This window comes from Mustela putorius, unplaced genomic scaffold (assembly GCF_011764305.1).
Source record: "Mustela putorius furo isolate JIRA1106 unplaced genomic scaffold, ASM1176430v1.1 tig00000196_pilon_pilon_pilon, whole genome shotgun sequence".
In the NCBI taxonomy this organism is placed as follows: Eukaryota; Metazoa; Chordata; class Mammalia; order Carnivora; family Mustelidae; genus Mustela; species Mustela putorius.
The window spans coordinates 15,485,626-15,500,414 of NW_025421310.1; the positions used below are offsets into that span (position 1 = coordinate 15,485,626).

The 14,789-nt window shown below is 53.3% G+C and overlaps 1 protein-coding gene across 19 annotated transcripts in view; it reads right to left on the reverse strand.

Annotated features, from left to right (window-relative positions):
• Window positions 1-4,236: 4,236 nt before the first annotated feature.
• Window positions 4,237-14,789, reverse strand: part of POU2F2 (POU class 2 homeobox 2) — a 109,718-nt gene continuing 99,165 nt past the window's right edge. For 7 of the 19 annotated variants that reach the window (XM_045077230.1, XM_045077234.1, XM_045077232.1 and 4 more), the window contains 10 exons: window positions 12,473-12,578; window positions 12,289-12,380; window positions 10,495-10,656; window positions 10,082-10,223; window positions 9,845-9,993; window positions 9,589-9,765; window positions 8,292-8,358; window positions 6,930-7,131; window positions 6,718-6,791; window positions 4,237-6,464 (listed from right to left, as the gene is read on the reverse strand). In XM_045077230.1, coding sequence (XP_044933165.1) covers window positions 6,133-6,464; window positions 6,718-6,791; window positions 6,930-7,131; window positions 8,292-8,358; window positions 9,589-9,765; window positions 9,845-9,993; window positions 10,082-10,223; window positions 10,495-10,656; window positions 12,289-12,380; window positions 12,473-12,578 — 1,503 coding nt within the window. In that variant the 3' untranslated portion in view covers window positions 4,237-6,132. The remainder of the gene's footprint in view (window positions 6,465-6,717; window positions 6,792-6,929; window positions 7,132-8,291; window positions 8,359-9,588; window positions 9,766-9,844; window positions 9,994-10,081; window positions 10,224-10,494; window positions 10,657-12,288; window positions 12,381-12,472; window positions 12,579-14,789) is intronic. The other 12 variants (XM_045077236.1, XM_045077239.1, XM_004767744.3 and 9 more) reach the window with 5 other exon arrangements.

Sequence of the window (14,789 nt, forward strand, 5' to 3'; positions counted from 1 at the left end):
TGGATATGGGAGCTGCATAAGGAGAAGAAAAGGTGCTTTTTTTCTTTCAATCTTGCCAAAATGATGCAATGCCACTACTTCGTACCTCAGTGATCCAACCCCTCTTCTGTTCTTTTCCTTTCTCCTATCTCTCCCACCCACTCCTGTTGAATTTGCAGAATCCCAGCATCTGTGTGCCAAGCATACATCAGAGGGGTGGAACAGTGACAAGGAGACATGATGCCAGTGAGAAAACCTAGTTGTTGACAGCATTTCTGATTTTCAGTAGTGAGGTCATGGGGATCAGCCCATAGCCTGGCCTGTAAAGCGACTGTTCTTGCCAAATGACCTAGTCAAGCTGGGCACAAAAATTTGAATGAGTGTTCATGTCACTCTGAGAAAGAGTGTACCTTGTACCACCAGACAACTTCAAAGTCAACTGTTTTTCAAGAGTCTTGTTAGTCCTCTGGGCATGGAAGTGGGGAAGGATTCACTGGCTTCCCGGCTTTCCCATAGTTCTCATTTACCGAAGGCAGTGTTGCTAGAGATCTGTTCTAAGCACTTACCTCGTCATCTCCTTTAATTCTTCAACCCGGTAGGTTTGGTATCGCCCATATGTTATGGATGAGGACATTGAAGGTCGGCTATCAAAAGTCACACAGCTATAAAATGGCAGAACTGAGATGTGAATTCAGAACTTTGAATTCATCCTAAATTCTGAGACTTGGTTCTGATGGGTGAAAATATGGCTCAGGCCTCATTTCTGAACATATACTGTTTGAACAGAAGCAAAGCCAACCCCCTCCACAGCACACACGTACCCACCACCCTTGCCAGAACAGAGAGAACACAGGAGAGCAGGCAGCATTTCTCTCTGTACAGTTTTTACTTTTTTATTTTTTGATGTTGTTCAGATGAATGACACACTCAAGTTACAAAAATGGGGCCTTAAAAGAAGCACATTGTACAATGAACAAGCAGATTGGAGTTAAGAACAGTGAAACGCTAACCCGCTACCACGAGAAGAGACAGGGAGGGGTACAGGATGGGCAGGGAGGGGCTACCAACACAGGGGTCAGACAGAACTGAAAGTGGGGCTAACTTCTGAGAACAGATGAAAGGCAGGTCTCCTCCAGGCCTACTCAATTTCCAGACACCATTTCATGGTCTCCCTTGCCCTCTACTTGCCACCTCCTCCCTCCCCATTCCAACCTGATCATCTAAATGAATGGGTGGGAGACACCCACCCCAGAAAGGGCTGAGCCACTAAGATCTTTACAAGGTGGGTGCTCATCTTGCCCTAGCACAAGCTTGGATTTGGGAGGTGGCAGTGGCAGCAGGAAGGACAGGAGGCCAGAAAGGAGCTAGCAGAGAGGAGTTGATCCAAGATCAGGCCCCTGCTTTTCCCCCAGACTCCTTGCCCCTTTCCCACCCCACCAGGATCCAAAGGCCCTCTCTACACGCGCAGAGAAGCCCGTCCCCCTGCAGATATGCAAATAAACAAATACTGAGCCCCTGGACTTGGAGGACAGGCTGGGGGAGGGGCAGCAGGGATAGAGGAGAGGAAAGGGAGGCAGAAGGGAGGGGTCACAGACATAGTAAATAGTTGTCTCCATCCCAGCAACACTTCTCTCTAGATTTTTCTCTCCTTTTTGTGTTTGTTTAACAAGGAGCTAACATTTCAAGGACAAATACTTAAAAATATACATTATTTTTTTTCTTCTTTTTCGCCTTTGTCATCGTCATCTTGCTTTGGAGACTGCTGAGGTCAAAGTTCAAACCGCATTAAGGAACTGCGGCTTGGAGTTTTTGTGTATTTTTTTAAATTTTTCTTTTTTAATTTTTTTCACTTTTTTTTCCAACGTATAAAAAGGTAGCGGAGTTGTCTGTGGGTTTTTCTTTTTAATGGTTAAATCTTTGGTTTGTTTTTTTTTTTTTTCTCTTGGAGGCCTTTATCTCTCTCACTTGCCTTTCCCACTTGGAGGCCAGTGGGGGCCCGCGTGTCTCAGTCTTGCTCAGTCGGTCTCACTCTCTCTCTCACTCAGTTCCCCCTACCCTGGGCTAAAGGGAGAGAGAGGCACCCTGGGATTTGGGTGGGCAAGGAAATTAGTCAGGTCATCACCTAAGAGGCTAATCCCTTAGCCTGTCTGCCCAGGGTTCGGGGCTTGGAGACCCTCTCTTGGGCTTCCCCAGGGCAGAGATGTGCTGGGGGCGGGAAGGGGGTTGGGGGAACAGAACAAGACTCATATCCTTCCCTCCCCTCCTGATCATAGCCCCAACTCTTATAGGGCTTGGGTTCCCCATCTCCACCCAACCCTACTTATACCCCCACCCCCTCCCTCCCAATTCCAGCCCCCACCCTCCCAGAAGAGAACAGAGAGATGTTTCAGTTACTGGCATTTTTTTTTTTTTTTGGCACAAAAGGCCCACCATTAGGGTAGACCCATTCTCTGTCCCTCCCTCAAATAGGAGGTCAGGGTTGGGGAGAAGAGAATTTCAGAAGGTTCCCCCTTCCTCCAATCCACTCATCTTCCTCTCTTTCCAGCCCAGGCCGCTGGCCCCCCACTTCAGACATCTCACCTAGCCCAGAGCCTAGCTTGGGGTCTCCCTCCCCATCTCCCACATAAAGTCCCCCAGCCCCCCAACTCTCTCGCTCACACAGACACACGGACACAGGCTCTGTACAGACCACAAAATAAAAACGATGAGATAGTTTTGTTTCCCGGAGTCGAGACAGGGGGTACTGGAGTGGAAGGGGCAGAGCGGGGTGGGGGGCATGAATTCCCCCATCACCTTCCCAACCCTGGCTCCCCCCAAGCCCCCCAGCCCCTTGCCCTGGCTGGCCCCCAGCCAACGATATTTGGTTTCCTTTTTATAACATTAAAGTTCTATGAGGTATTTGGTGCCTTATCTAGAGTCCTCGGGGGAGGGGGGCCCAGGGAGGAGACCTGGGGCACACTTGCCCCTCCCTCCCTCCCACCCCCTTCCCAATATTTGGTTTCACAGCTGTAGTTAAAGCTTGGGATTTGGTTATTTTTCCCCTCCCAGGAATTTTCTTTTTTTTTCTTGTTTTTCTTTTCCCAGTTATGGGGGTTGGATGGGGAGGGTACCCCCCGCCCCCCGCTGCACGGGGGTCCCTCCACCAATGTCAGGGCATTGGCCCCATCCCTGCCCCTGCTTCCTCCTCTCCTCTCTGCCCCACTCCCCCCACACTGGGGGGTAGGGGGTGTGGGAGAGGTCCCGTGTGGCCGGACTTGATGGGGAGGAAGCAGGATGAAGTGGGTGGTGGTGAGTCCTGGACTTTCTTTCCTTTTTTTCTTCTTTTTTCCTTTTTTTTTGTTTTTTTTTTTTGTTTTTGTTTTTTTTTTCTTTTTCTTGTTTTTTTGTGGGGTTTTTTGGTGGTTTTTTTTGTTTGTTTGTTTTTTGGGTTTTTTGTGTTTTTTTTTGTTTTGTTTTTTGTTTTTTGTTTTTTTTTTTGGTCTAGAATCATAGTTTTTGAGTCATCTCCACCATGCCTTCCATGCTGCCTGTCTTCTCGGAGGGGTATTTGGTCGTAATTCCTTTCATTTTGCTCTGCTCAAATGTCCTTCCTATCTGTTCAGGAGCCCTTGGCCCCCTCTCCACCCTTGGGCTGGGGCCCAGGCCCTCTCGCCAGTCCCTTCTCTTCAGGAAATAAACATGGACAAACTCAGAGGTAGGGTAAGGGCAGGGAGTCGGTTCAGCGGAGATGCTTACATTCCGGCAAGGATGGTTCAACGGCATGCCAGGCCCCATCAGTGCCAGGGCGGGAGGGGCAGCCGTTCCACTGCTGCCCAGACAAGGCACCCCGAGACCCCCAAAACAGCCGAGTCTCTGCTGTCTCCGTGGCCCAGCCCAACAGTTTCGTTTCCCGGGTGGGAGAAAGGAGACAAGAAAGAAAGGACGCTGAGAACTTGGGGGACCCAGGGCAGCGGCCGCCTCTCCTTGGAGTGTCCAGTGGCACTGCTGGGGGCTCGGGGCTCTGGGCTCCCCGCTGCTCTGCCCAGCGGGGTCCAGGCCTCTGATTTCAATGGCTCGCGTCCTTCACAGCAACACTTTGGTTTGAGGAGAGACACAGAAAGAGGAGACTGAGAGGGGCGAGAGAAGAGTGAAGGATGAGGGAGAGAGAGAAGCAGAGAGAGAACGGACTGAAGAGAACAGAGAAAGAAATCAGAGGAGGAATCAAACCACCCGAAAGTTTGTTCGTTTTCCTTTGTCCATTCTTTTTGCTTGCTTATTCCTTGTTTCTTTTTTTTTTTTTTAAAGCTTTTTCAATGGATTGGGGGGCAGGGAGCTTGGGGCTCTTGACCCCTGTCCCTGAGCCCCCCTCCCAGCCCTGCCCGCCCGCTTCCATCTGCCCTGGCTGAGGGACAGGCCCAGCCCCAGCCTCCCCCTCCGGCTTTCCCGAAGACGACGGTCCATGAGGTATTTGTGAAGAGAAAGAAGCGTCTGTCCTTCCATCCGCCTTGGGAACCAAGGGCCTGGACCACTGGTGCAGGGGCTTGGCTCCACCTCGCGGCTCCTTCTTATTCTTGAAAAGTCCTCGTCTTCTTTCCCTTAAATATATATATATCTATAAATTCTTTTTTTTTCTAGTTTTAATTTATTGTTTGTTTGGTTTTTTTGTTTTTTTGTGTGTGTGTTTTGTTTTTGGTTCAAAACTTTGTTGGCCTCCACATAGCAGGAGGGCAAAGTGGCTCCCAGCGGCGTCTCTCCTCTGTCCGTTGAGACGGGTCCGGGGCTGGGTAAACATGGGGTCCAGCCAAGACTTGAGGGAGGTCTCGTGGGAGTGGTGGCCACCACAGCGCCCTCTTGGATGGGGACCACAGGTCATGGCACTGTCCCCGCCACATGGACCCTGATGGGGATGCCACCTTGAGGAACCCCACCACTGGGGTGCGTGCGTGTATACATGTGTGGGGGGGGAGGAAGAGGCATCTGCCAGTATCAGAGGGGCACAGGGTGGGAAGAGTGAGGTGAGTTCTCTTTTTGGTTTCTGGTCAATGTCAAAGAACGTGAAGGATCCCACGGATAGGCACTGGAATATGAATTTTTTTTTTTTTCAGGGAAACTGACAGACAAGGATGGGAAAAGAGACAACTCAAATGCCCTCACCTCATCCCTCTTGCCCGAAACGTCCACCTTCCCTTGGGCCGGGGCGGTGGGTGGATTCCAGAGCAGAGGACAGTGATGGGGTTGAGGGGGCACATGTGAGAGCTAGAACTTCACAAAACAGCCTAGCCCACCCTTCAAAGGGAAAAGGGGGAGGTATGAGGGGTGAAAAATCATCCCAGGCCTGCCCCTGCGCTCTCCCCTGGCTGGGGGAGGGAGGAGGTTAAAGCGAGACCCCCTGCCCAGGTGGGGAGAGCTGGGGACCAAGGGAGAGGGGGACACATGGTAGGGACACATTCTGTTGAGCGCAACGCTAAAAATTCTGTACATCCTTTGGATGAAGCTACTGAATATTTGGTGTAAGGTTGTTTAGGCCCCTTCTCTTTCACCTTCTGGAAAAGAACATTTGGCAGGTGGTTCTGAGCCCAACCCGTCAGCCCCAGGCTGTGCCCTGTCTTCGCTGGCCCAGGGCTGGGGGCTGGGGCTGGAGGCTGGCACATTCTCTTTTGCCTTCTCTGGCCCCCACCAAGGGAGGCAAGATTGGGGGTTGGCCCCCCAGCCAGGGGCTCGGCGAGAGGTCCACCCTGCCGAGGCTTCTCTGCCCCTGGCTGGGGTTCTTATTTGGTGTCGTAGCGGTGAGGGTGAGCACACTGAGGTCTGGCTCGCAACTGGTTTTTGGTTTGGTTTTGTGGGGCATTTTTTTTGTTTTTGGTTTTGGTTTGTTTTTCACCTCTGGTTCCTTTGGGGCAGCTGGTTTCTGTTGAGATTATTTTTGGTTTCTTTTTGTTGGTTGGTTTCTTTCATTTTCTTTCTTTCCTTCTTTCTTCCTTTTGTTTTGTTTTGTTTTTTTGGTTAGTTGGGTTTTTTTTGTTTTTTGTTTTTTGTTTTCTTTTGGTCTTTCCTCCCTTGTCACTCCAGCTCCAAGGACCCTCTGCGCCACCACCGCTGACCTCCTTGCCCTCTTCCCAGGCGGGGGGAATGAGGTGGGGATCAGAGGAGTAGGAGGGGAGGCAAGGTGGATCCTCACTCGGGCTTGGACCCTGCCTCGGGCCCCCCAGGGCCTCCAGGGGTCTGTGCTGCCGCCTCACTGCAAGTGGAGGACGAGGATGAGGATGAGGAGGAGGATGAGGAGAGGCCCGGAGACTTGCTGGAGATGGAGGCCGCCACGGCCGCAGCGGCTGCCGAGACCAGGCCCACGCCAGGCGAGGCGCTGAGCAGGGGCAGCCCAGCGTGGTTCAAGAAGAGCGGCGAGGTCACCAGGCCGGGGCTCCCCGGGGCCGCGCCAGCCGCCCCCAGCACCAGGTTCCCGCTGCCGTCAAGGCTGGTAAGGGGCAGGGTTCCACCAGAGGCCAGGGCTGGTGGGGAGAGAGAGAGGCTGGGCTGGGGCGCCTTCCAACATCCTTCCCATGGTGCCCCCTGTCTTCCCATCTGCCCCACTGACCCCCATCAGCACCCCTCACACCTTCCCCAAAGGTGAGATGGGTATGAAGAGGCGAGCGATGCAGTGAGCAGGGACAGGATGGCATGGCTGGAGCAGCAATGGGGGGAGGCTCGAGGCCCCAAGGGGCCAGGCTGGTGGTGATGGGAGTGACATGAGGCAGAACGCACCTTGGATAGTGGCCAAAGGGTTGTTGCTCATGAGGGCTGGACTCAGCCCGGAGCTCAACCCCACCATTGTGCTTCTGCAAGAGGCAAAGCAGAGGCGTTAGCAGGGGCAGGGACCCGCCGGCGGCAGAACTGGGGCGCAGCTCCCACCCCGGGAAGCAGCAGCCAGCCAGCTTCTCTCCCCACAGCCTCCCAAACCGCAGCTGTCCACTTACCCCGTGCTGGGGTTCAGGCCCGACAAGCCGATAGCCGAGTGGCTGCCTTGAGGGCTGGGATTTGTGCTGTTGGTGGTGGCCGGGGGTGGGGGAGTGACAGAGGGGATGGAATTGAGGGGGGGCGCGGCCCCGCCCCCGCCCCCACCCCCTCCGGCTGTCCGGCTGGGGTGAAGCGTCCCCACAGCTGAGGATAAGGTAGTAACTGCCAGAGAGAGACAGAGAGACGGAGGCTTCAGCTTCCACTCGTCCTCCACCGGGGAGCTCGGGGTCCACCCCCGCTCGCCTTCCCGCCCGGCGCGCGCCCTGCAGCCTCTCCCCCGGAGGAACAGATTTAGGCCTCCCGCCCGCTCTTCCCACAGCCGCGGTGACAGCGATCGCAATAATCGCAGTGTGAGCCGCCACCCACCGAGCCGAGCCCGGTGCCCGGGAGCGCTCAGCCAGCACGAACCCTTCCCAGAGCCTCGGCGTCGGGGACCCAGAGGACTACGCCCTGGGGCTCCCTCTAGGGGCCAGGCCCGCAGTTGCAGCTGTGCGCCCCACGGTGGACCGGGCTCGGAGCCGGCTGGGGCCACATAGCCAGACAGCCAAGGGCAGCAATTTCCAAGCTTTCCCTCCCATCTGTATCCTTGGGAGAATGCCTTCACCTCTCTGGCCTTCAGTTCCCTAACTTGGAAAATGGGGTTAATAACAGGACCGACTTCATAAAATGGGTGTGAGGATGATTTTTTTTTTCTTTGTCTAGCTTATTTATTTAAGTAATCTCCACGCTCAGTGTAGTGCTCGAACTCACAACGCTAAGATCCGGAGCCGCATACTCCACGGACTGAGCCAGCCAGGCTCCAGTTTTATTATTCTTATATATATATTCTTATAAATCCTTACATATATTATTCTCATATACACAAGCCCTGTCCCAGGAAGGGAGCAAGGAGGGCTTTGGGTACAAAAGAGTATATATGTGTGTGTATGTGGGTCTGTACGCAGACACACACTCTTATATGTACATATTCATGTATAAAGCTTCTGTATGTAGTATACATTCACAATAGTTTTATAAAACCCGAGGCTCAGAGAGGTAAAGTCACTTCTGGAGCTCACAGTTTATAAAAGGCAGGAACAGACCTGAGGACATCAACTTTTAACAATGCCCGTGCTTTTCTCATAGGAAATCACAGAGCAGAGGAGAGCCGAGCTGCTCTGGCAGGGAGGGGTGAGGCTGCCCTCTCCCGTCCGTGCCCCATGCCTTCCTCATCCCCAGGCTCAACCTTGAGGCCCACAGACACCCAGAGCCACTAGAGAACCCCAGGCCTGCACTGGGTCCTCCCAATGCCCCCTCACCGGGGGGCTCTTGCCTGCCCTGACCTGTTGTGCTCAGACTGCTGGAAGCTTGGGACAATGGCAAGGTCCCGGCGCCCCCCTGGGGTGTGACCTGGGGAGAGACGAAAGAAGGCATGGTGAGGCCACTGTTTCCCAGCAGCCCCCATGATGCTCCCTGTGGGGAAAACCCCCATTCATCTGACCTCAGGCTGAGGGGAGAAGGGGCTCTGGGCACAATGCTATGCTTATATTATGCTAGGTTCTTTCCATCTTATCTAACTTAACATTTACCCAATATGATCCTGAGCCACAGGTGGGAAGAAAGCATTCCCAGTTAAGAGTGTTCCCCCACTGACACCATCAGTGTTTCCTCTGACACCATCCAGCTGCAAGTCTAAAGCGTGTGTGTGTGGGGGGGGGGCGACTGTTATGATCATAAGGGGTGTCTCTGCATCAAAGTGTTGGGGTGTCCTACTGCTTGATTTTCTGGGACCACCCACCAGCCTCCTTGGCCTCCCTGCCTCCAGTCTTGTCCTTCTATCATCTCCAATAGCCTCATTCTTAATGTGACCCTGTCCCTTCCCAGCTCAAAAGTCCACATTAGCTCCTCACTGCCCGTGTTCACATTCAAGCTCCTCAGCATGTTACTTGAGAGTCTGGCCCCTGCCCAGCCCCTACCTTCACACTCATTCATATACATTCCTGCTCCAACCACATTAAATTGCGCTGGAGTTCCTCCAGTTGTGGTCAGCACACTCTGGCTTCTAGGCCTCTGTGCACAGCAGTCTTCAAATGGCTGGCAACCTCCCCCTCATCCTTTAGAACTCAGCTCAGGTGGTCTCTTCTTCCTCCATACCTGGGGGGCAGGGGGCTCCTCTCTGTCACGTCACAGTCCCTTTCCACATAAGATGCAATAAAAAGGTGTCCCAGTGTGTCTGATCCTGAGTGGGTCTGTGTGCAGCGGTGAGCCTGAATGTACACCCAGGGACAAAATGCTGTCCCTGCCTGTGGCTGTGTGTGTGGAGGGAGGGGTACCTCCATCCCTTACCTGGGATCCCTCCCCGTGTGGCCATGCCCTGTGAGAACTGGGCCCTGTTTTTTGGCTCTGATGGTGTGTGTCTATGGGTGCTTGTATGCCCCACATAAGACCACAGTTTCCTGGAAACTGTACCTGGGTGACTGTGCTCTACCCATGTGACAGCCTGTCCCTAAAAGTCAGTCTCCCTGCCCCTGTGCCAGGCACTGAGAACAAGCAGGTAGACTGTGCTTCACAGATGCGCCTGCCCAGGGGCGGGGTGTTGCCAGAGCTCTATGCCCCCCACCCCCCGGGGGCTCCTTGTACCAGATGGGGGCTGTAGCTGGCCGGTTTCCCCGGGCTGGGCAACATGGGGGCTGCACTGCAGGGGTTGATGCGTTTTTCCTTCTGGCGCCGGTTGCAGAACCAGACGCGGATCACTTCCTTCTCCATGTGCAGCTGCTCTGCGATCAGCAGGATCTCCTCTGAGGTAGGCTTCTGGTTCTGCGGGCAGAGGGCTGGTGAACCCCAGGTCCACCCCGACCCCCCACCCCAACCCTCAGGGCCGCACAGAAGGCCTCACCGCTAGAAAACTCTTCTCTAAGGCGAAGCGGACGTTTGTCTCGATGCTGGTCCTCTTCTTGCGTCTCCGGCCGGGTAGCCCGTCAAAGCCCAGGCTGGGGCTGCTCAGCTGGTTGGGGCTGGGCAGGCTTGAGTCCACAGACATAGTCTCTGTGCCCGGGCGGAAACGGGGGCATGAGAGGGCGCCTCCTGGGCCCAGCACCCGCCGTGTGCCCTGGGAGCCCCAACCCAGTCCCACCTGCGTCGTTGAGCCACTTTTCCAGAAGGGGCTTGAGTTTGCACATGTTCTTGAAGCTCAGGTTGAGGGCCTCGAAACGGGAGATGGTGGTCTGGCTAAAGTCGTTGCCGTAGAGCTTGCCCATGGCCAGGCCCACGTCACCCTGGCCGAGTGAGATGGGAAATGGGCAGTGGTCAGGGCCTGGCCTGCGGGTTAGGGCTCACCGCGGCACAAGCTGGCCACACCCCTGCCCCGCCCACCAGCCTGCTGCGGCATCGCCCCGCCCTACTACCTGACCACACCTACTGCCCAAGTGTCAGGGAGAGCAAGCCCGCCTCCCGCCCACCACCTGGCCAGGCCGCTTCAGCCTCACGCCCACCGCACCTCCCCCCACAAACACCCCCCCCCCGCCCCGCTGCCGGGTGGCCCCAGACCTGTGTGAAGCCCAGTTTGATGCGGCGTTGCTTGAAGGTGCGGGCGAACTGCTCCAGCTCCTCCAGGTCACTGGGCTCCTCGGGGTGGGATGGTGGCTCCAAGCATTTGGGGGGCTGCGGGTGTGAGAGGTGCGGGTCGGGCAGCGTGGGGCGGGTCACGGCCTGGTAGGGTGGGCAGGGGTGGGTGGGGTGCAGGACCGAGGACCAGGATGGGGCTCAGCGATGGCTGCACAGTTCCCCCTCCCTCCTTCCCTCCCTGCCCTCCCGCCTCTTCCTGCAGGCTCTCTTCCACTGGTCCCCAGGAGGCTGGTGCGCTCTCACTGTCAGTCCCCGCCGAGGAGACACTCTGCGGCTCTCTGTAGGGACCTCTCGCTGCCCCAACGCTCTCTCAGCACATTCCCTCCCAGCATGCAAACTCCCAAAAGGAGTAGCCAGCTCCTTTCAACCAACTGCTTCTTCCCTGGAGCTGGGGCCCATGGTTTTATCCTTCTCTCAGGCAGGGAATCAACAACTGGCTCTGTTACCGGATTTCTGAATCTCCCTGGGCCTCTGTACAATGGAAACAATCATGGCTGCTCTGCGACCCAGTGGGGTTGAGGGATGGGGGAACCCCCTTTAAGATGGCAAATAAAGTGAAAATGTTTTAAAAAGTAGATGGGGAGGGTGACTGGGGGATTTACAAAGAAGCAACAACTCTCTCTGGATTGCTTCATTTCCCTAAAAATATCTGAAACAGGCGTTAAGTGCAACCACGTTGGTCACACAAGTCCTCCATCCATTATCCAAACGCTGGAGCCAGATGTGTTTTGTAACCCAGAAATTTTACAGATTTTAGAAAGCCTACACAGGCACATATAAATAATGTGACCCCCTCCCCATCAGGGTCAAGGCATTGCCCCATCACTGAACACATTAACAGCTCTTAGCAAAGCACAAATATCACACAGGAGGGAGAAAAGGAAATCAGACTCCCTGCCATAGGTCAAGGTGGGTTTTGCAGCCAGATGACTTCTGGTCTCACATTACAAAAACAACTTGGTTTTCCAAGCATTTTGGGTTTCAGAATTCAGCCCAGCCCTGTATTAGTCTCTAAACTTTTGGGGTTTTCTGAAATAGTTCATATTTTTTGAAAGGGCTGTTTAAAAAAAAAAAGTGGTTGGGGCACCTGGGTGGCTCAGTGGGTTAAGCCACTGCCTTCGGCTCAGGTCATGATCTCGGGTTCCTGGGATCGAGTCCCACATTGGGCTCTCTGCTTAGCGGGGAGCCTGCTTTCTCCCCTCTCTCTCTCTGCCTGCCTCTCTGCCTACTTGTGATCTCTCTCTGTCAAATGAATAAATAAAATCTTAAAAAAAAATGGCTAGGAGGTAACACTAAAATCCATAAAGAATCATGAAAGATTATTAAAGCCTAGAACCCAGTCAGCACACTGAAAGAAAGGCCATGCCACAATCTATAGTTTTTGTTGTTGTTGTTGTTTTGTGCTTATGCACGTGTGCATTTTGGGACAGTGGGGGTCAGATCAAAATCATTCATCAGATTCTCAAAGGAGTCCATGTGTCTGAAAGGGTTAAGAGCTGCTGGCATGGCTGATTCCCCTCCTTCTACAGAGGAAGAAGCTGACCCAGACACGGAGCACGGCCTGTCTAAGGTCCCACAGCAAATCAGTGGCAGAGCAAGGCTGGTCCCCAGGTCTTCTGACTCCTGACCTGGCTTCTGTGGTCATGAGAAGGGTCAAAGGGAGAGGAGACCCTCACCCTCCCACCCCCATTCACCCAGCCTGGCACACATTCTCACCTGTGTGGGCAGCCCGGCCCGGGGCTGGGAGGTCAGAAGAGCTCCCTGGGTTTGCTGAGGTAGCTGGAAGAGATTTGGCGTCGGTAGCAGGCCTGGGGAGACAAGGGGATTGCACGGGGTGAGGGGGGGGGAGAGTTCTGTGGAAGCATCCTGGGGAGGGGAGGCCTTTGGAGTGGGACCTTACCTGGCTGACTCTGCTGGGCCTGTGGCAGCAGGAACTGAGCAGGTGGCTGGAGGTGGTGGCCGGGGACAAGCACCAGCTGCTGAAGCTGGAGGAGCTGCTGTATGTCCTGGCAGGAATGGGGACAGATAGAAAGACAGCCTGAGTCCTGGCCCAGCTCCCTCTGCATTGCTTGAGCCTTGAGGGACTCCACAGGGTGGGCAGGGAGGGACAGAGCACTGGCTCTGAATGGTGTCCCATATGTCCTGGAGCGAAGCACCCCCAGGAGGTTTCTCCCAACCCTGGCTACCAGAGCATCCTATCTGGGCCATCCCAGGAGGGCTCACTCTTGATTTACCTGCTCTTTCTTAAAGAAATATTTGCCTTGTCTTACATTCCCGCAGAACAAATAGGATCGTTTAAAAATGTAAATCAGACCAAGTCTTCCTTTCTCTTAAAACACTCGAGGCAAATGATACCAAGTCTGGAATTAGCTTTAAAATACTCCAGCACAGTAAATTGGTTCAACCACTTTGGAAAACTCTTTGGCATTGTTATGGTTTAAACTGTGTCCAGCCCTCAAAAAATATGTAGGAATCCTCACCGCCCCCACCCGAACCCCAGAGGGTGACCTTATTTGGAGACGGGGTCCCAATCCAATATGATGGGTGCCCATTTAGTAAGGGGGAATTTGGACACAGAGGCAGAAATGTACAGAGGGGAGGCGCTGTGAAGAGAAAGCAGAGAGAAGATACCCAACCCTGCCAACACCCTGGCTTTGGACGGAGAGCCTCCAGAACTGTGAAAGAAGACATTTCTGTTGTTTGAGACAGCCACTGGTGGCTGCTTATTACAGCAGCCCTAGAAAACAAGTAGAAGCACTACTTACTAAAGCTGAATGTATGCCTGCTTCACCACCCAGCAGTTCCACGCCTGGGGGTAAGCCACTGTCAGTGCGTTTTTGTGTTCACCAAGAGACACGTACCCGAATGTTCACGGCAGAACCATTTGTAATAGCCCAAACCCAAAGATAGCCCAGGTACCCATCAAGCATAGAAATGGGTGAGTAAACTGATTCAGTGGGCTACTACAGCAATGAGAAGGGGCAGTCTACAACCTATAATGACGCACAGCAAAATAAACTTCCCAGACATGATACATAGAAGGAGCTAGACATGGTAGAGAGTGTCCTCTCTGGTTCCATTCGCATGTGGGGAGGGAGAGGCAAGAAGGCATCACAGGGCACCTGGGGAGCTGGCCATATTCACTTCTGGATCTGGCTGCCAGTTACAGGGGTACGCTCAATTTGCAAGGGTCGTTGGTCTGTATATTTATGATTGGTGCACTTTTCAGTATTTGTTACAACTTCAATGAAAAGATCTTTTTAAAAAATATTTTATTTATTTATTTGACAGAGAGAGACAGCAAGGGAAGGAACACAAACAGGGGGAGTTGGAGAGGGAGAAGTGGGTTCCCTGTTCAGCAGGGATGTGGGGCTCAATCCCAGAACCCTGGGACCTTAGCCAAAGGCAGATGCTTAACGAATGAGCCACCCAGGTGCCCTGAAAGATTTTTTTTTTTTTAAGAAAATGAGGCAGGGACAGAGGGAGAGAAAAAAGAACAATCTAGCCTCTCTACCAAAAAATGAGGGATATAAAGGAAACAGGATTGGCAAAAGGTTGGAATCTGTTGAACTGGGTGAAGGCATGTATGGTTCCTTATATCATACTCTCCACTTTTAGCTTTGAACATTTCCAAAAGAAAAAGTAAAACACACACACACACACACACACACACACACACACTCCAGTGGCTTCTTGTGGTCACAATAATACAATCAAAACTCCTCACCTGGTCTCTAATGTCCTTTATACCAAAGCCCGTGCTAGTCTTCCTGACCTCAACTCCTACCTCAGGGCCTTTGCACATGCTGTTCCCTCAGCCAAACCAGTTCTAGTTCTTATACTCCTGCCTAATCCCTTCTTATCACTCAGGTCTTCACATAAAATCACCTCTTTAGGGGCCCCTGGGTGGCTCAGTCAGTTAAGTGTCTCTCTTTTTTTTTTTAATTTTTAAAATTTTTATTTATTTGACAGAGAGACACAGCGAGAGAGGGAACAAAAGTACTGGGAGTGGGAGAAGCAGGCTTCCCACTGAGCAGGGAACCAGATGTGGGGCTTGATCCCAGTACCTGAGCCAAAGGCAGACACCCAACAACTGAGACATATAGGCACCCCAAGTGTCCAACTCTTGATTTCAGTTCAAGTCATGATCTCAGAGTCATGAAATTGAGACCTGCGTCAGGCTAGGCATGGAACCTGCTTAAGATTCTCTCCCTCTC